Consider the following 18,851-nt stretch of genomic DNA (forward strand, 5'->3'; position numbering starts at 1 on the left):
TAAAACTCCTGTTTTTTCTTGCTGCCAAATAAGGCAGATTTTTTCTGTAAGAACACAAAATAAATGAGTTTTGCTATTCAGCATTTAAAACTTTGAGTTTTCAATCATACTTTGGCACCTTTTTAACACGTCAACACAATTTTTTCAGTGAAAAACATGCAGGCTTATTCTCAACCATATCAATAACATTCTATGTACCCTACGCATGTTTTATGATCATATTTCACAGTACTGACACAATTAGGAGTGTTTCACACGTGAAAACAAAGGGACTTTGATTTATCCAAAATTTTCGTTATCTGAACCAGCTGCTGTCCCAATTATTTTGGATAAATGGGAGTTTACTATATTGTCTTTTCTTCCGATATCACCCAAAATTTGAATTTAAACCTTTCAGTTTCCAAGTACTCATCCTTAACAGGGAGGTTTGCAAAATTACATTCACTGTAAGATCATTCATCACGCATTTTACCAAATGTGATGTGATGCATCCATTCAGTTGACTATTTCTAGATTTTAGCTTCCATGTGAGCATCAAGCAGTTTGCTGCAGAATTCTAGAGCATATTCTGAGTCCTAATATAATAAATTTCCTAGAGTCCGAAAAGCTTATGTCCACAAAACAGCACAGCTTTAGAAAGTATCCCTCATGTGAAATCCAGATTGCTCTTTTTTCACATGATATACTGGAAACTACAGATGACAGGCAACAGATTTCTACATTTCCGAAAGGCATTTGATAAAGTACGCTACTGCAGACTGTTAACGCATGTACAGGCATATGCAATAAGCTCCCAGATATGTGACTGGCTTGAAGACTTCCTAAGTAATAGAACCCAGCATGTTGTCCTCAAACATGAATGTTCATAGGAGACAGGGGTAACATCAGGGGTGCCCTAGGGAAGTGGGACCGGACCATTGCTACTTTCTGTACACACAAATTATCTGGCAGACTGGGTAGGCAGCAGTCTGTGGTTGTTTGCTGATGATCTCCTGGTGTACAATAAGGTGTCAAAGGTCAATGACTTTAAGATGACACAAGATGACCTAGACAAAATTTCTAGTTGGTGTGATGAATGACAGCCCATTACAAACATAGAAAAATTTAAGTTAATGCAGCAGACGAGTAGGATAAACAAACCTGTAATGTTGCAGAGTGATATGAAATGGAACAAGCATCTATGGATTGTGTTAGGGAAGGCAAATGATCAACTTCAGTTTATTGGGAGAATTTTAGGAAAGGATGGTTCATCTGTAAAGGAGACAACATATAGGATGCTAGTGTGGCCTGTTCCTGAGTACTGCTCAAGTGTGTGGGATCTGAACCACGTAGGATTGAAAGAAGACGCCGAAGCAGTTCAGAGGCGAGCTGCTAGATTTGTTACCAGTAGGTTTGATCAGCATGCAAGTGTTACAGATATGCTTTGGGAACTCAAGTGGGAATGTCTGGAGGGAAAAAGACACTCATTTTGAAGAACACTATGAGAAGGCTTAGAGAACCAGCATTTGAAGCAGCCCTAATCCACGGCAGTCCTCCAACTGTGGCAAGGGGCCTGCAATTTTACATGTAATCTGAACCATTTGTCATTCCAGTCAACTCTTCACATCACTGAGAAGTGAAGGTTAGACGAAAAGCAGACTAAAATTTTCCATGGTCACACTGCACTTTGATCCTATGACTTCTCTGTTTCCAGGCTTGCGATTTACTGCTAGACCACCAGGCCTGACCCTGAACTTGATATTAGCCTAGAACATTTTAACACCTTTCAAAATGCTCAGAACTGTAATTTAAAAAGTTTAACTCATCTGGCATCTAAGAAAACCAATACTGAGAAGAAAGATTATACATTATTTAATCTTACTTAACATTACAAATATTAACAATAGAGCAAGAACACAGGACAATAATAAATTACAGCTTGTTCTGTACCTCAGCCAATAAAATCAAAGCAAACCAAAAAATACAAAATTATACACAGAATTATATAAGACCTATCATACTGCCCATTTTTCTGGAAAATGATGTGCACAATTTTTCAGGTTAAATGTCTCTTGGGTAAACCAATAAAGATGAACTGAATGGTGAACATACATGCCCTGGAAGCTACTAGAAATTGGCAAAAAAGAATCCAACTTCAGAATTTTAAATAGCTATAGTCCTTTTGCATAGAGTTTTCAAAACTGAAACTTTCTCTCCAAACTGTATTTTTGGGTTTTGTGTTGATTTTACGATATCATCACAACCTTACTGACAGCATACCAATTAACCAAACATTTGGGACTGCTTATGGTAGGTAGAGGAGATAACTGGAATTTCTTCACTGCTACTGCCATTAACCCGCATCTACTAACAGGCATTTTGGCGGTATGTTATCAAAGGTTTCTGTAGTGGTCTTTAATGAGCTTATTTGATTCATTCAGTAATGGATCATTCAATTTCAAAGCACATCTTTACACGGAAGAATAGCACAGGATTCCGAGGAGAGATTAAATACTATCTGAAAGATCCTACTCTACAGTGGTTACATCCATATCTTTGTCATGCCCATCAGGAATTAATGAAAATTATATCCAGATGAGAATCACCTGGTGCAACTGGCTCTTAACTCCCAATCTGGACTTCCCAGTTTATATACAATGGATTGATGAAGCTACTTTCAAATCCAATGGTGAGGCAAATATCTACAATGCACACTACTGGCAAGAAGAAAATCCTCACTGGTTGTACCATGACAAGCAACATAACTTGAGCACAAATACTGGACATTTTTACAAACTGCTCCAAAACTGCTGCAGTAAGAATGCAGTTGTTGATATGGTTGCAGTAAGTTGTATGCTTGGCACATTTTTCTTTTTTTGACTTGGTGTACTTTATATCAAATAGGTCCTGATCAATAGATTTGTAGAAGGCAGCCAGTGACTTGGCCATCACAGTTTCAAAATTTCATCAGTCTTGATTATATCTTTGGCACAACAAAGAAATAAATGGAAATATCAATTTTATGAAGCTTCTGGTCACTCCCAAATGCTCTGTTATAATGGTTGTTATGTTGTTTTCTGTAAGTGATTGTATAACAATCCATTTTGGTAGGAACCCCAGAAATGGTGGTAAACCCCCGTAGAAAGATATGTTTGACTGTACTTAGAGGAAGGCATGAAGTGTTGTGAACACCAAAACAAGAATACACGTTTCTTCTAATAATTTTTTTGAGTATATTGTTAATATTTGCAGCCATTCATCTCCAGTTGCTACTTCTATGCTATTTATCTAGTAGGTAAGAATAACTATTGCTTTTCCTTTATAAATGATACATATATTTTTGTTTTTAACTGAACATGTTTCTCATAAATGTTTTAGATATATTGGTCTATGTGGAAACAAAATCAATAACAATGTTTATAAGTGTCAAAATTTCCAATCAAGTTTATTGAAAGTTGAAAGTACATTTATCTGAAGATTTATCTGAGAAATATTACAAGTACAATTTTCCAGAAAATAGCATGGTATGCTTGGTTTTAAGCACTCCCTACATGAAATGAAGCTGCAATTTGTTTGAATGTGACCCTCATGTGTACTGAAGATTATTTGTCCTGCCCTGTTTCAATTAAATGAGCTTAAAACTGACATTGTAAAATACACAAATTTTCAGTAAATCTGAGTTGCACTTATGGGGTATGCCAAAAACAAAGTCCTCATTCAAGTCTACTATCTCAATTGACGTGTATCAATATACAACATTAGAGACAATGTTACTTTCTGGGGCACTTTCTATAAACTAAGATATAGTGATACACCACATATGAAATTATAATTTTTTGGTCAACACACTCATTTGTGTTTGCTATCATTTCAGAGAGGTAATGAAACAATCTGTTAATTGTCTTACTCATTTTTCATTAGTTTTTCAGTTCAGTACTTTTACATATGCAACCATACTCTGCATACCCCTGTGAAGAGCATGCCTGATGGTACTTCCCACTATGCCATTTATTTAGACTTATTCCCATTCCATTCACTTATGGAGCACAGAAAAAACGACTGCTTGAATGCAACTGCATGTGCTGTAATTGTCTTCATAATCGTTATGGGAGTGATATGTGGGGGTTCGTAATATATGCCTAGATTTGTTACTTAAAGTTGGTTCTAGAAACTTTCATGGGATAGGTTGCATATGTCTTCAAGCACCTGCTAGTTTAGTTCTCTCTGTATCTTCATGACACTCTGCCATGGGTTGAATGAACCTGTGACCATTCGTCTTTCCCTTCTTTGTATCTGTTCAAACATCTGCTGTCGGTCCTATTTGGTTATGGGTGCCACATACTTTAACTGTATTCTAGTATGGGTCTCATAAGTGTTTTGTATGCAGTCTCCTTTGTGGACTCTTTGCATTTCTGTAGTATTCTGCAATTGAACCACAGTCTACCACCAGCTTTACCTATGAGTAAACCTATGCAATTGTTCCACTTCATATCCCTAACAATTGTTATGCCCATGTATTTGTATGAGCTGACTGACTCCAACTGAGACTCATCCACATTGTTGTCATAGGATACTATGGTTTTTTTTTTCTTTTTGTGAGGTGCACAGTTTTACATTTCTGAACATTTAAAGCAAGATGTCAATATTTGCACCATTTGACTGAATGTTTGTGCAGCTTTTTTCAGACAATGCTTCACTGTAGATAATTGCATGATGTACAAAAAGCTTGAGGTTACTATTAATTTTGTCTGTCAGGGCATTAATATACAACTCAAACAGCAAGGGTTACAACACACTTCCCTAGGCTACAAATGAATTACTCCTACATTTGTTGTTGATGCATCCTCCCTACCAATAAATTCTCAATGCAGACAAAATTACACTTGATAGCCTATGTAAATGTAATTTCACTAATAAATGTTGCTGTGATACTAATTCAGAAGTAATACCAAATCTATCTAACTGCCTTCACTGAAGGCTTTCAGATTGCCATGCGAGAAAAGCACAAATTGTTTCAAATGCCTGATGGTTTCAGAATCTGTGCTGGTTGGCACAGAGACCAGTCTGATGAGATATCTCATAACATTTGAGCCCAGAATATGTTCCAAGATTCTACGATAGATGGATGTCGATGGTACTGGGGGACAGTTCCATGGATTATTTCTGCTACCTTTCTTCCAACTAATGGCCATACTGCTCTAGCTCATGTGTCTGGTATATTACAGTTAAAAAGGGGGACGATTCACTCACAAGTTCTACAGGGAAGCTTACAGGATTTCCATCAAGTCCTGGGGCTTAAATTTTTTAGTGATTTCAGCTGTTCCACAACAACCCTGACATTAGTATCTATATATTTCATCTCTGACATCTTACAAAAATGAAACTGGGGCTATTACTGCAATTTACTTTCAAAGAAAATTTGAAAACAGAGTTCAGCATTCCTGTTTTGCTTCGCTATCCTCAATTTCATTTTCTTTGTTATCTTCTCTATCCAGTGCATGGTCAAGTATTTTTCTAAACTCAAGCCATGTGCTCCTCCTCAGAGCTAAATGTATTGATGTCCTTGAAATAAAACACTATTACTACTTTATCTAGTTCATTGAACGTATAAATCTTTCTACTTGTTTTAGTTGGCCTTTGTACTTCAGTTATCATTCTTCCTACAACTGCATCACAGTCATAGTACCAGTTTCAATGTACACATCCTCAAAGAGGTTAGATGAAATCTATTTGTTGCCATTAGATCCAATAAATTTTTGTTGTGAGTATACTTTCACACTGTGTGTCCTAAATAGTGTTCCGCAGGTTGTCTTAGCAAGCCGGCTCTGACTGGCAGTAATTTTTTTTATTTTTTTGTTACCTAGCTAACAAATACTGTATGACAAGTATTCTCTCTGGTTATTGCCAACAGCGGATGTAACTTTCAGGAAGCTCATGACACTTGGCTGATTTGGAAAAATTTATTAATTTGCTACCAGTTTCTGTCAATGACCATCATATGGCACCTGAAGCCATGTTGGAAAACAGAAATGAAAACAAAATCTCAATGTACAAAATGTCATAAAGACATAAAATACAAAATGTAACATTTCTGGAGAAGTTTTAGCATTTTTCCTTGTCAAAGTTTGAGATCTCAAGGGTAAGTAAATACATACAATGACAAAAAATGTAAGGACTTCTGTATTTCTCCCCTGTATAAGCTAAACTCTTATGTACTAACATCAACATCTTTTGTAATGAACTTTTTACATGTAGAAAGGAAGCCAAATGATGTGTGTGTCTCATTAAGACCACTGTTGTTATTTTATTTCAATAAAACAAAACACATTTTGGGACAAAAATATGCATTTCCTTGAAGTCACAAGACAGATTTAAAATACCTTCAGTGGTTCCAGAAATAGCCTCAGAAAAATGTAGGTGTCTGGAAATAAGTGAATAAGGCAGGGAAGTGTTGTGAGAACCAGCACTATAGGTGACCACCAATAAAATGTTGGTTTTACCATGTTCATTATTGTTCATTATTACCCACTGTTTTATGTCTATTATTTTACAGGTATGATGTGATTTTTCTTCTGAGAAATACACGAGTACGTAGCGTACAAAATGCCAGGGTCTGCCACAAACTACTTCTTATCATCCATACTTTTTAATATATAAACTACTTTTGGGGTGCCAAAATGTACAAGAATAAATAAAATGTCTATAAAGCATCACACTGTACAATGTACTTGCTAGCCTCTGACCTGCTAAGGAGCACTGCAGTCTTAGGTCTATGGATAAACCACAAAAGTCCGCCACATTATGCCACATAAAACAGACCTGGCCTGCGGGTAGATCAGTGAGACTAGATCCAACAGGCAAGCCCTGCACATTAGTGGGAAATGATGGGCTTCAGATCAGCGGGCTCGATCCATTAGAGATACCCACAGAAATCGCCTGCGATATTGGCCCGCTGTGGAAATCCACTCATGTGGCCAGCAATTCATGCGTCACAGACACCATGTTGATGAAATGAGATCGCAATAGTCAATCCATGCAACAGACAACTTGCACAAATACTCTGAGAATCAGTACTAATGAGGATAGGTTGCAGCTCACTGTGAAGATGATTGCAGAGCCATAGGCAGGCATGTAGAAAAGACAACCACACTCTCACAACTAAATTTTCAGCTATAGCCTTTGTCAGAAAACACACATTCACACAATCACTCAGACAAAACTCATGCATGCATGACTGCCATCTCCAGCCGCTGCACCAACAGTCTCTTGAGAATCAGATCCAAACAAACACTACTCACGCATCACTGCCTCCTCTCAGCAGCTGCTAGGCTAGTGGCAAGAATTGGTGGCACTGACTGCAAGCTGAGGGGAATGTAGAAAGGGGAGAAGCAGAAAGAATGAGGGAGTAGGGAAGTGGCACCCAGCCAGTGACTATGTATGACATCTCAGTAAACAAACCATTTCATCTACTGAGACAGAAATGAGATTTTTCATTTAGTTTTCAAATTTCTCTGATTTCCCTGACACTTTTAAAATTCCCTGATTTCCAGAACTAATGGCAACCCTGGCATTATGAGACAATAACATAAAAAAATGTAACCTGTGACAAAAATCCTTCAAGCATTAATTAAAACAAAAGTGGCAAGTTCTGGGTACAATGCATAATTCAGTGTATCACATGTCCCACAGGGACAAAGGAACAAATGATTAAGATTAAGGTTTCCAGTATATTAATGGGAAGTTATGTCATCTCATGGATATAAGAAAAACTAATCACAGTTAAACGGTCCAAGGTACACAGTGTTAAACTCAGTAACTTCATAAAGGGTACCTTAGTATGCAGAGGACCTGTCAATAAAAGCATTAGTTCATCTCCATACAAGTGGCTAAAATGATGTAGACATGACACCTAACTTATAGTCAAACAGATACAAACAATGGAAAAACCAGGATGGAATAATGACAATATTATGAAAATGATAGATTGCTTCTCACTATATAGTGCAGATACTGAACTGCAGACAGACACAACAAAAGACTGCCAAACAAGTACAGGCATGCGTATGCATGTGTTATGCTTGTTGCTTGGGCGGATGTATGTTGTGTTCTCTACTTTAGAAGAAGACTTTTGGCTGCAAGCTCATTTGTTTAGCAGTCTTTTTGTTGTGCCTTTCTGTGACTCAACATCTCCACTATACGGTAAGTAGCAATCTACCCTTTTCATAACATTATAGTCAGACAGAAATTATATGGTTCTCATTCATAAGTTATATTACCCTTTGTGCCATTAACTCCCCCATCTTGAGAACATTTGAGATTTTGTATAGTACTTTTTATAGGACTGCTTTGCGATTATTCAAACTTGTCTGTTATCCTCTATATATACTACCCTCTTTGTAGTTCCAGATAACATTGTTGTTACATTTTATTTTGATACCATAATATATGGTCTATATTGTTAATTTATATTACCCCTTCATATCCCCATTCTGAAATACAAGACGTGATATTATTCTACTTAATGAGATTGCTTTGTGATGGCTGTAGGGTTCATGGGAGTTGAAGTATTTTTGTCTGTGCTGAGATATTGTTTCCCATCTTTATAGTACACCACTGTCTATTAGATATTTAAAAGTGTTAATGAGTTCTAATGGTTTAAAATGATGTTTTTGGTAACATGCTTCACCCCATTTAATAAAATGTTTAACTGCCTCTCTCTCTCTCTGTTTCTTTTTTATTTATTTTTTTATTAACCTTTATAAATATATTTGCTGTCTGTCTGACATTTCATATTGGTCTTACACATTTGGTTATTGTGTACTGATCAATCTTGTTTGTCTATAAACAATAATAGGAAAACATCAAAGAGACTGTTACGCACTATAGCTTTCAACCAAAGCATCCTACAGCAAAGAAAACAGATAAAGATTAACACAAACAAGTACATCTCTCACACACATGACTGCTACCACTGGCAGCTTCAACCAGAATTTGAATAGTGGATGGGTAAGGGGGAGGGATAGCAGAGTACGGGTAGGAGGTGGGGTCAGAAACTGCCAGGTGCAGCATCAAGATATGGGGTGTGTAGAAAAAAACGATGAGTGGAGAAGCAGAATAGGAGAGAAACAGGGAAGGGGAAAAATCGGGCATGTAAACTGGGAGTGGGCGGCACACAAAGAGGATGAGGGAATGTGAGAAGGGAGGAGATGATGGGACAAGAGGATGAAAACTGTTGGGTGTTGGGTGTGGAGACATTGCAAGGATAACTACCATCTGCGCATTTCAGAGTAGTTGGTGGTGGAGGATAAGATCCGATGGCCTGGGCTGTGAAGCAGCCATTGAAATCGAGCATGTTATGTTCAGCTGTATGTTGTGCCACTGGGTGGTCTACTTTGCTCTTGATCACGGTTTGGTGATGGTTGTTTATTCTCATGGACAAATGGTTGATAGTCATACAAATATAATAATTTGTGCAATGGTTGCAGCAGAAGTGATGTACAACATGGCTGCTTTCACAGGTGGCTCGGCCTTTGAAGGGGGTAAGATAAGCCTGTGACAGGACTGGGATAGGAAATGCTGGGTGGGTGGATTGGGCACATCTTGCACCTGTGTCTTGCATATGGATATGATTCCTGTGGCAATGATTTGGGACTTGGAGAGGCATAGGGATGGGATAGGATGTTGTAGAGGTTGGGTGGGTAACCAAACTATACTTTAGGAGTGGTGGAAAGGTTCTTAGTTGGGATGTCTCTCATTTCAGAGCATAACGATATATAACCAAAGCCACGACGTAAGATGTGGTTCAGTTGTTCCAGTCCGGGGTGGTATTGAGTGATGAAGTGGGCACTCTCTTATAGCTGGCTCTCAAGAGTGATTAACATTGAGGTTATGTTGTAATTTTTCTGTTTTCTAATGTTGATTCAGGTGCCAGATGATGGTCATTGACTGAAACTGGTAGCAAATTAATAAACTGTTTAAAAGCAGTAAAGTGTCATTAGTTTCCTGAAATACTGTGTGAGGTAGCAACTGTCTGCTGTGTTACTATTATGTGCTGCACTCTATTTCATACAGTTCCCTTTCTTTGAAGTGTACATTATTGTTGCAGTTAAGATACACATTATATCAAAACCTGATGGTTTCAGTTTTGATTACGAACATAATTTATGTCACCTTAACTTTTCATGCAGCTGCTGCTTTTGTGGAACCATGAAGCACAGAGTAAGAGGCTTGATTGCAAGACACAAGTGTGTTTTCTCTCCCCCCTCCCTTACTCCTCTCCCCACATGCCTCCTTATCCCATCTCAATCTAAGGGAGGGAAGGGGGGGAAGTTTACTTCCTCCACTTCCTACAACCCCCATATGGCAATTGGCCAACCACTGTAGAAAACTGTAATTATTCCAGTTTTTTGTGAGATGATCAAAGTCTTTCTCAACCTCCAATGTTGAGAGTATGATTGGGGAATGTATGTGTCACTGAGCTGAGTCCTCTATGATTATTTTGTCAGCATCTGGGTATGAGTCTGGTGGTTGATAGAAGGGGCAATTACAAATGTGTTTGGTGGATATGAGTTTCCTGTCTATTGCACTGAATACACCAACTCCTTTTACCATCAGATATCCTTTCGATACACACTTAGATTCACTCCAAAAATGTCAACTCTGTATACTATGGCTTCTGAACAGCTTTCTGTACCTAGTATTACGCTACCCACAATATTTTTTAAAAGTGCCTTAAACTTTGGGCTACTTCATCAGTTAATCACTAGAATTTTAAGACTCATTTATGGGGGGCATTTCTTTGGCTCTTGAACCATTTGGACCTTGTATAGCTATCACTACAGGACAAAGACTCACCTAAACTAGAACATCCTTTTGTGTACCCCACATATAGTCCACTACCGGGATGACAGCATTTATGTGTAGAGCAACCTGACCCATCTTGGGAGATTCTACAGTTCTCAAGCCAATGACTCAAGTCTAGGAAATTACAGCCCAGGTTGTCACAGAATCTTTGAAGTCTCTGGTTCAAGTAATTCATTGGCCTTAGAAACAGGGAGTTTTTAAAAGTTCAGGGACAATGCTGTAGACTGTGAGCTTATTGGAAGTGAGGCCAGTTTTCTCAGCCTTCTCTACCAGTTGCTGAAATGGTGCAAGTATGATCTTGGAGCCCAGATGGCAAGCGTCATTCATTCCAGTGTTCAATATGCAGTTGGCTGCATTGTGTTTCCTTAATGGCTGCTGGAACAACCTCTTCAACATGTTCAATGAGGCCTCAAACCATACACACCAAATGCAAAAGGTGCTCCTTCTTATACCACTGCTGCACATTCACTTAGGGATATCATTATTTTCTATATGTCTGAAATGGAGAACTCGAGTTCTATTAGAGTAAGGATTTAGATAGATAGATAGATAGATAGATGGGTGGATGGATGGAGAGAGAGAGAGAGAGAGAGAGAGAGAGAGAGAGAGAGAGAGAGAGGCATCACCCTAACCTCCTATGACGGGACATCCTCCTAAAGCATTACTTTTCCTCAGCAGTAATTGTTGATACCAGTATTGTTTTTCAAATTTCGAACACTTCAGTATTATCTCAGTTGGTTTTCTGAAAAATTTCATATAATTTTATAAACAGTCCACTATATTTCAAGCTAAAATTTATGAAAAGGAATTACTTTATAAAACATTTTAATTTGATGTTATAATCAATAAGTACTAGTTCTGAATGTACAATTATTATTATTATTATTATTATTATTATTATTATTATTATTATTATTATTATTTATTATTATACAAAAGCAAAGGGAGAATTGAAGCTATAAGTCTGCAAGTAAATCATCTTATTTTTCTGTCATATACTTAAGAAAAGTAATTGATATCTGCTGTGTGTTGATGTGTAGTTTATTCATGATTTGGATAGTACATCAGTATGAATAAAAGTATTCTACTTCTCTTTCTTTTCAAACCATCTGACATTCTTGGTCTATTAAGTCTTTTTTATACTGGTTTGAGAGATCAGACTGCACACACAATTTTTTTTTTTCAATCAATATATTTTTGAGCACTTGATAGCCTTTGTGTATCACAACTCATCACTTCAAGTATGACTCTGTAGACATTGTTCAAGGCTTTCTTATACATGTTATGTACTCACCTCAAGAATGTGGTCAAGGCATTCAGTGAAGCGATCAGAGCAGTCTTGCAGGCGGTCAGCATCAGCTGCAAGTGCAGCATTGCGTATCGCTGCAACTGTGTCGTGTGCACCCCGTAGTGCAGCTGGCAGTTCTGCTGCTTGTTCCAGAGTTGTCTGTCGCAACTGGTGTCCCATGTCACGTGCAGCACGAATTGCGCCACATACTGCACTCTCCATTTCACTTGTAGGTGAACTGCCTTCACATTGTTCCTGTGAGAGAAAGTATGAGAACCTGGTGCACACAAGACATTTAAGACAGTTACTGTTATCACTCATCAGGATAGACACTGTGACCATCAGTTTGTGCCTTCCTTTTGTACTTATATACTTTTAACAATTGATAGATTATTTATAATAACTAACTGAAAAGTTTTTGACAAAATGCAAGAATAATGGCCCATCAGAAATTGTCAGTTGCGGCTGTGCCCAACTTGTGCAACTTGTAGCCAACAATTACAACAATGACACAGAAGCAAGGCCACCATCAGCATCTGTGTGTGTGTGTGTGTGTGTTTTATCCTCTTCCATCAACATCACATTCTTCTACATAATGTTAGTTTTGCTTAAATTTGTAAGGGACAGATAACTATCTCTGTCTCCTTCATTATCGAATACCGGTAATACCATAAATATGCAGGGATTTTCACAATTACTGTCTGTCCATTTCTGAAGTACTTTACATTGCAGCTGTGCAAATTTTATATAGTTGTTATTTCTCCAATGAAACATTCATTAAAAACATCAAAATAATGTCTAAAAAGTAATTTTGCATTAATTGCATCTCACAGTGATATATTTCTTTACTGAGTGTAAATAAGAGTGATGGAACCCAGGAAATTTTCCATGAAAATATGATTCAACTAGATGAGAGTTATGCTACTGCTCCACAATTTTTTTGTTCCAGAAGTCAGAAGACTTCAGATCTGTAGTATTTATACAAATTTACTGAAGAAATTTTCCTCAGTTTTCCTAAGAAAACATCTGAGATATGAGAAATCATAAGTAACTCTTCTCTCAGCTTTTAATATTTCATGTTGAGAGTGCTTACCAGACTGACACCAACACGTAACAGCTGGTTGAGCTCAAGTTTTGCCCGATCACAGAGTAAGAGGATGCTCTCACGATGCTCATGACTGGTGTACGCCGAGTCCGTGAAGTCTTGCGTACGTTCCACGACTGCATCGAGTGCCGCTGTAAGGCGTTCCTTGCAGCCAGGTCCAAGCAGTGTCAGTCGCGTCATCTCCACCAGGTCCTCGAAGTGTTTTAGCGCACCAGACACAGTCCGACTAGCATCCCAGTCCTCCTGCAACACACAAAATCTACCATGCTGTTGGCTGTCATCTTATTCTGCAGTCCCATACCTCTATTTGCTTACTTTCTACGTCTACATCTACATCTACATCTACATCCATACTCCGCAAGCCACCTGATGGTGTGTGGCGGAGGGTACCCTGAGTATCTCTATCGGTTCTCCCTTCTATTCCAGTCTCGTATTGTTCGTGGAAAGAAGGATTGTTGGTATGCCTCTGTGTGGGCTCTAATCTCTCTGATTTTATCCTCATGGTCTCTTCACGAGATATACGTAGGAGGGAGCAATATACTGCTTGACTCCTCGGTGAAGGTATGTTCTCAAAACTTCAACAAAAGCCCGTACCAAGCTACTGAGCATCTCTCCTGCAGAGTCTTCCACTGGAGTTTATCTATCATCTCCGTAACGCTTTCGCGATTACTAAATGATCCTGTAACGAAACACGCTGCTCTTCGTTGGATCTTCTCTATCTCTTCTATCAACCCTATCTGGTACGGATCCCACACTGCTGAGCAGTATTCAAGCAGTAGGCGAACAAGCGTACTGTAACCTACTTCCTCTCTTTTCAGATTGCATTTCCTTAGGATTCTTCCAATGAATCTCAGTCTGGCATCTGCTTTACCGACGATCAACTCTATATGATCATTCCATTTTAAATCACTCTTAATGCATACTCCCAGATAATTTATGGAATTAACTGCTTCCAGTTGCTGACCTGCTATATTGTAGCTAAATGATAAGGGTTCTTTCTTTCTATGTATTCGCAGCACATTACACTTGTCTACATTGAGATTCAATTGCCATTCCCTGCACCATACGTCAACTCACTGCAGATCCTCCTGCATTTCAGTACACTTTTCCATTGTTACAACCTCTCCATATACCACAGCATCATCCGTAAAAAGCCTCAGTGAACTTCCGATGTCATCCACAAGGTCATTTAGGTATAGTGTGAGCAGCAATGGTCCTACGACACTCCCCTGCAGCACACCTGAAATCACACTTACTTCAGAAGACTTCTCTCCATTGAGAATGACATGCTGCGTTCTGTTATCTAGGAACTCTTCAATCCAATCACACAATTGGTCTGGTAGTCCATATGCTTTCACTTTGTTCATTAAACGACTGAGGGGAACTGTATCGAATGCCTTGCGGAAGTCAAGAAACACGGCATCTGCCTGGGAACCCATGTCTATAGCCCTTTGAGTCTCATGGACGAATAGCGCGAGCTGGGTTTCACACGATCGTCTTTTTCGAATCCCATGCTGATTCCTACAGAGTAGATTTCTAGTCTCCAGAAAAGTCATTATACTCGAACATAATACATGTTCCAAAATTCTACAACTGATCGATGTTAGAGATACAGGTCTATAGTTCTGCACATCTGTTTGACGTCACCTTCTTGAAAACTTTCACTTTGCACCATGTGAATTTCTTTATACTGATTTAATGTGTATGTTGTTCATGACTTAATGATACTCTTTTGGTTGCTATCACCACCACCACCACCACCACCACCACCACCAACCACCACCACATCAAAACAAGTGCTTCACTGCCCAGCCATGCCGTAGACAGTTCCGGGAGACAAACACCAAAATGTAAAAAATTTATGAGTGCAGCAGCATTTTTGGTTTCTCATGAATAAATAATACTTGAACAATTTAATTGTATCAAATTAACTTGTATTTAGCAAACTTCCAGTACTATGGCTTGTCTTAAACAACGTGTCAAATAGAAAATAGCTCCTGAAACCCATTTTTCAGTGAGTAATGTGAGATTAATGCTCAATTTCGTTTCCAGTAATCATTAAGAGCTGACAAGAATGGCTGTGCTGCCTTCCTTACAAGTCAGTCACAAAACGTGATAATTGCTCATTTATCTGTATATCTGAAGATATTTCAAACCATAAAAACATGAAGTGGGAGCAGGAGAAAACATATATGAATGTATTTAAAATTTGGAAGCTCTTTGAGCCAGTGGTTCTTTCTTCTGGCTGAAAGCTTGAAGGGGAAGGAAGAGAGTTGAAGAAAAAGTACTAGTAGGGTTTAGAAACTGGCAAGAGTTTGGAAAAGTTGCCTACAACCTTGGGTCAGAGGAGACTTACCTGACAGGGTGAGAAAGAAAGACTAATTCTTGGGGACTACACCAGATCAGATTTGAAAACCTGAGACCTTAAAGGTGGAAGATAGGGTAATACATGAGACAGACATTATTGACAAAACATTGGCATGTTGAAACTTCCTGGCAGATTAAAACTGTATGCCGGACCGAGACTCGAACTCGGGACCTTTGCCTTTCGCGAGCAAGTGCTCTACCAACTGAGCTACCCAAGCATGACTCACGCCCCATCCTCACAGCTTTACTTCTGCCAATACCTCGTCTCCCACCTTCCAAACTTTACAGAAGCTCTCCTGTGGACCTTGCAGAACTAGCACTCCTGAAAGAAAGGATATTGCGGAGACATGGCTTAGCCACAGCCTGGGGGATGTTTCTAGAATGAGATTTTCGCTCTGCAGCAGAGTGTGTGCTGATATGAAACTTCCTGGCAGAAGCAAAGCTGTGATGATGGCCGTGAGTCGTGTTCGGGTAGCTCAGTTGGTAGAGCACTTGCCTGCGAAAGGTAAAGGTCCCGAGTTCGAGTCTCAGTCCGGCACACAGTTTTAATCTGCCAGGAAGTTTCATATCAGCGCACACTCTGCTGCAGAGTGTAAAACTCATTATTGGCATGTTAATAAAAGTGGAAAGCAAAATGCATTGTATGTTATAGAGTAGGAGGGGGAGGGGCAATAGACCATGAATGAAATAGGACACTAAAAGGGTGTGAAGAAAGAAATAATTACCGTGAAGAAATGCTGAGACCAAAGAAACTAACATAAATTAAGGTGAAGTGCCTGGCGGGAACCAAGGGCATGTTGTAATGCCTGTTTCCACCTGTAGACTTCTGAGAAACTGGGGTCTCGGTGAAGATCCAGATAGCACATGTGGTGAAACAGGCACCAAGGTCTCTCATGCTATACAGGATATTCTGCTACATGATACTGTATGTTGCCAATCTCCTGACTATGGCTATTCATCCTAACTGAGAACTTGGTGGTAGTCATGTCAATGTAAACAGCCAAACAGTGTTTACGTAACAGCTGGTATCAGACAAAAGAACATTACATTTTCAAAAACTAGTTATTTTTGTTGACCACAAAATGTTAAAACATATCCAATGCTAGTGCAGTACATTCAGCCTACAACTGAAATTAACATCAAAATATTAGCTTTTCCCATAATTTACATGATTCTTTAATTGATATTCTAGAAAGCACAAATGTAAATAGAAAGTGACTGGATCTTGTGCAGATAATACCAATACAATTTTTGGCACAGTTCAGTATGAAGAACAGTGTAAAGATTTATTAAAACTTCCATGGGGCTTAGGAAGAAAAATAGTTGATGTGGGCTTTGCAGCACATGTTGCCCATAATGATAATCAAACATTGGCTGACCTGTTACCAATGGATGTCTAACATACTGAGTTATGAAACTTTATTTGTACTTTCAGACACACACCATGTGTGTAGAAGCTCTCAGTGATATTTGTGAAGAAATAGATGATGCAATGTAAAATAAAGTTGAGTTACAGTAGAACATTATGACTTGCACTTTTATCTGCAGCTGAGAGAATCTTGCAAATTTATTTGCCATTGAAACCTTACTTCAGTGGCTTGCAATTATCTTTTTGTTAGGACAATCATTTAAAACAAAATAAAATGTCAGTTTTAAATATGAAAGTACATTTCTTGTGAATTCGTTGATATTGGGTTGTAAAACTCCTACCTCAATTATTACAGGAGATCCTTCTTAATTAATAACAGGATTAAGTTTGAAAGCTATTCTTGAGAATGTAAATTATGTACATAGTTTTTTATGGCTGAAAAGCTTTTCTAAATTAAGGCACTGGATGTATGAATAGTTAAATTCAGAATTTTACAGTATACGGTCTGTAGCCCATTAGACAGTAATCTTCAACAAATCACAAATATTTTTAGGATCTGTTTTTCTGTAAATACACCCAACCACTAGTCGTGGTCTTAAACAGCAAAAAATAAAACTGATTCATAGCAGTAGAGTAGCACTAAAACTAGTGACTGTAATGCAATTTCAGAGTAACACTGCTCACATTGATCAATATTTTGTACATTTCAGAGTTCCAAAGTTATTGAATCTACCTTGTAACTCTGTGTTGCAATTGCCCCATAACTACGTCCAAAATTTTACAGTAGAGTCTTCACCAAAGGTTGTCTCCAAATTGACTGTAGTATTATTACAAGGTTGACTAGTTACTGGTTCATATATATGTTGCCCACGACTGACTCTTTCCTATATTCTTTCAAATCTGTCTTTCAACATTTCTTCAAATTTATTACTTTTGTTACACATTAGCAAATGTCATATCTCAATGTATCAAACAAGGTCTCAATGAGAGGGAAAATACCTGGGTTTCTGTAGAATGAAACTGAAACAGACATCCTCCATCGTGATTTCAAATCCACAAAAAACATTATAGGCCTTTCCGTCTCATTTATCTGGATCTATTATCTTTCTGGAAAGTGAGAACCGTTGACTGTGATGTAAGGTTTTCACCAAACAGGATGCAGAACTTCACCATGTAGCACTTCAGGCAGTAATTCTTTTACTTCCTCTTCTACAACCCTAGTTCTTTAGTCCAGCTTGAGGGAAAAAAAGTAGCACAACCATTCACAGTGAGGGAAACAATTCTGGATTCTTTGATCTTTGACATGGCTTGCAATAGGTCTGAATTCAGTCAATGAGTGAAGTGGTGAATGAACACTGCAGTAGAAAACATGTTTATCACTCTTTATTGCAGTCCATTCAGATGACCAGCAAATTACAGCTCCTACATAACTTTGAGCATCTTCACGAATTTTAGAAACCTTTCATGGATTGACCAACAGCTGTGACATAGTGAAATACTGACAGGACCTGTGAAAAACAATCCGTTGTTTCATGAAGAATAACCAAGACAAAAATTGAATCATTTTTCTCCTTCCTTACTTTATTAATGAGTGTGTTTGAAACATAAACATTCAAGTTGCTCTGTAATACATTTGAGACTCATTTAAATACAGAAGAATGAACTAAATGATGTTTCAGCTTTTTGTCATATTCAATGAAAATGTGTACGAGATCAACATAACAGCATTCCTTCAGGATTTACATATTAAAGCATACTTACATCCACTTGCTGCTGTTGCAAAGCTGTGTATTGAAATGCTGTATAGGAGATTTCTGGCTATTAGTATGACTCAGTTGTAGGTCTGCCCTCTTGTATTATGTTCTTGTCCTCTTAGAAAC

General features: G+C 38.2%; 1 protein-coding gene across 1 annotated transcript in view; it reads right to left on the bottom strand.

Annotated features, from left to right (window-relative positions):
- LOC126190812 (alpha-catulin) overlaps positions 1 to 18,851 on the bottom strand; it is a 197,431-nt gene that overhangs the window by 96,727 nt on the left and 81,853 nt on the right. The window contains exons 3-4 of the mRNA XM_049931376.1: positions 13,224 to 13,478; positions 12,137 to 12,385 (exon numbers count right to left, since the gene is read on the bottom strand). Of these exons, the coding sequence (XP_049787333.1) occupies positions 12,137 to 12,385; positions 13,224 to 13,478 (504 nt within the window). The remainder of the gene's footprint in view (positions 1 to 12,136; positions 12,386 to 13,223; positions 13,479 to 18,851) is intronic.

The sequence above is a fragment of the Schistocerca cancellata genome, chromosome 6, assembly GCF_023864275.1.
Source record: "Schistocerca cancellata isolate TAMUIC-IGC-003103 chromosome 6, iqSchCanc2.1, whole genome shotgun sequence".
NCBI classification, from domain to species: Eukaryota; Metazoa; Arthropoda; class Insecta; order Orthoptera; family Acrididae; genus Schistocerca; species Schistocerca cancellata.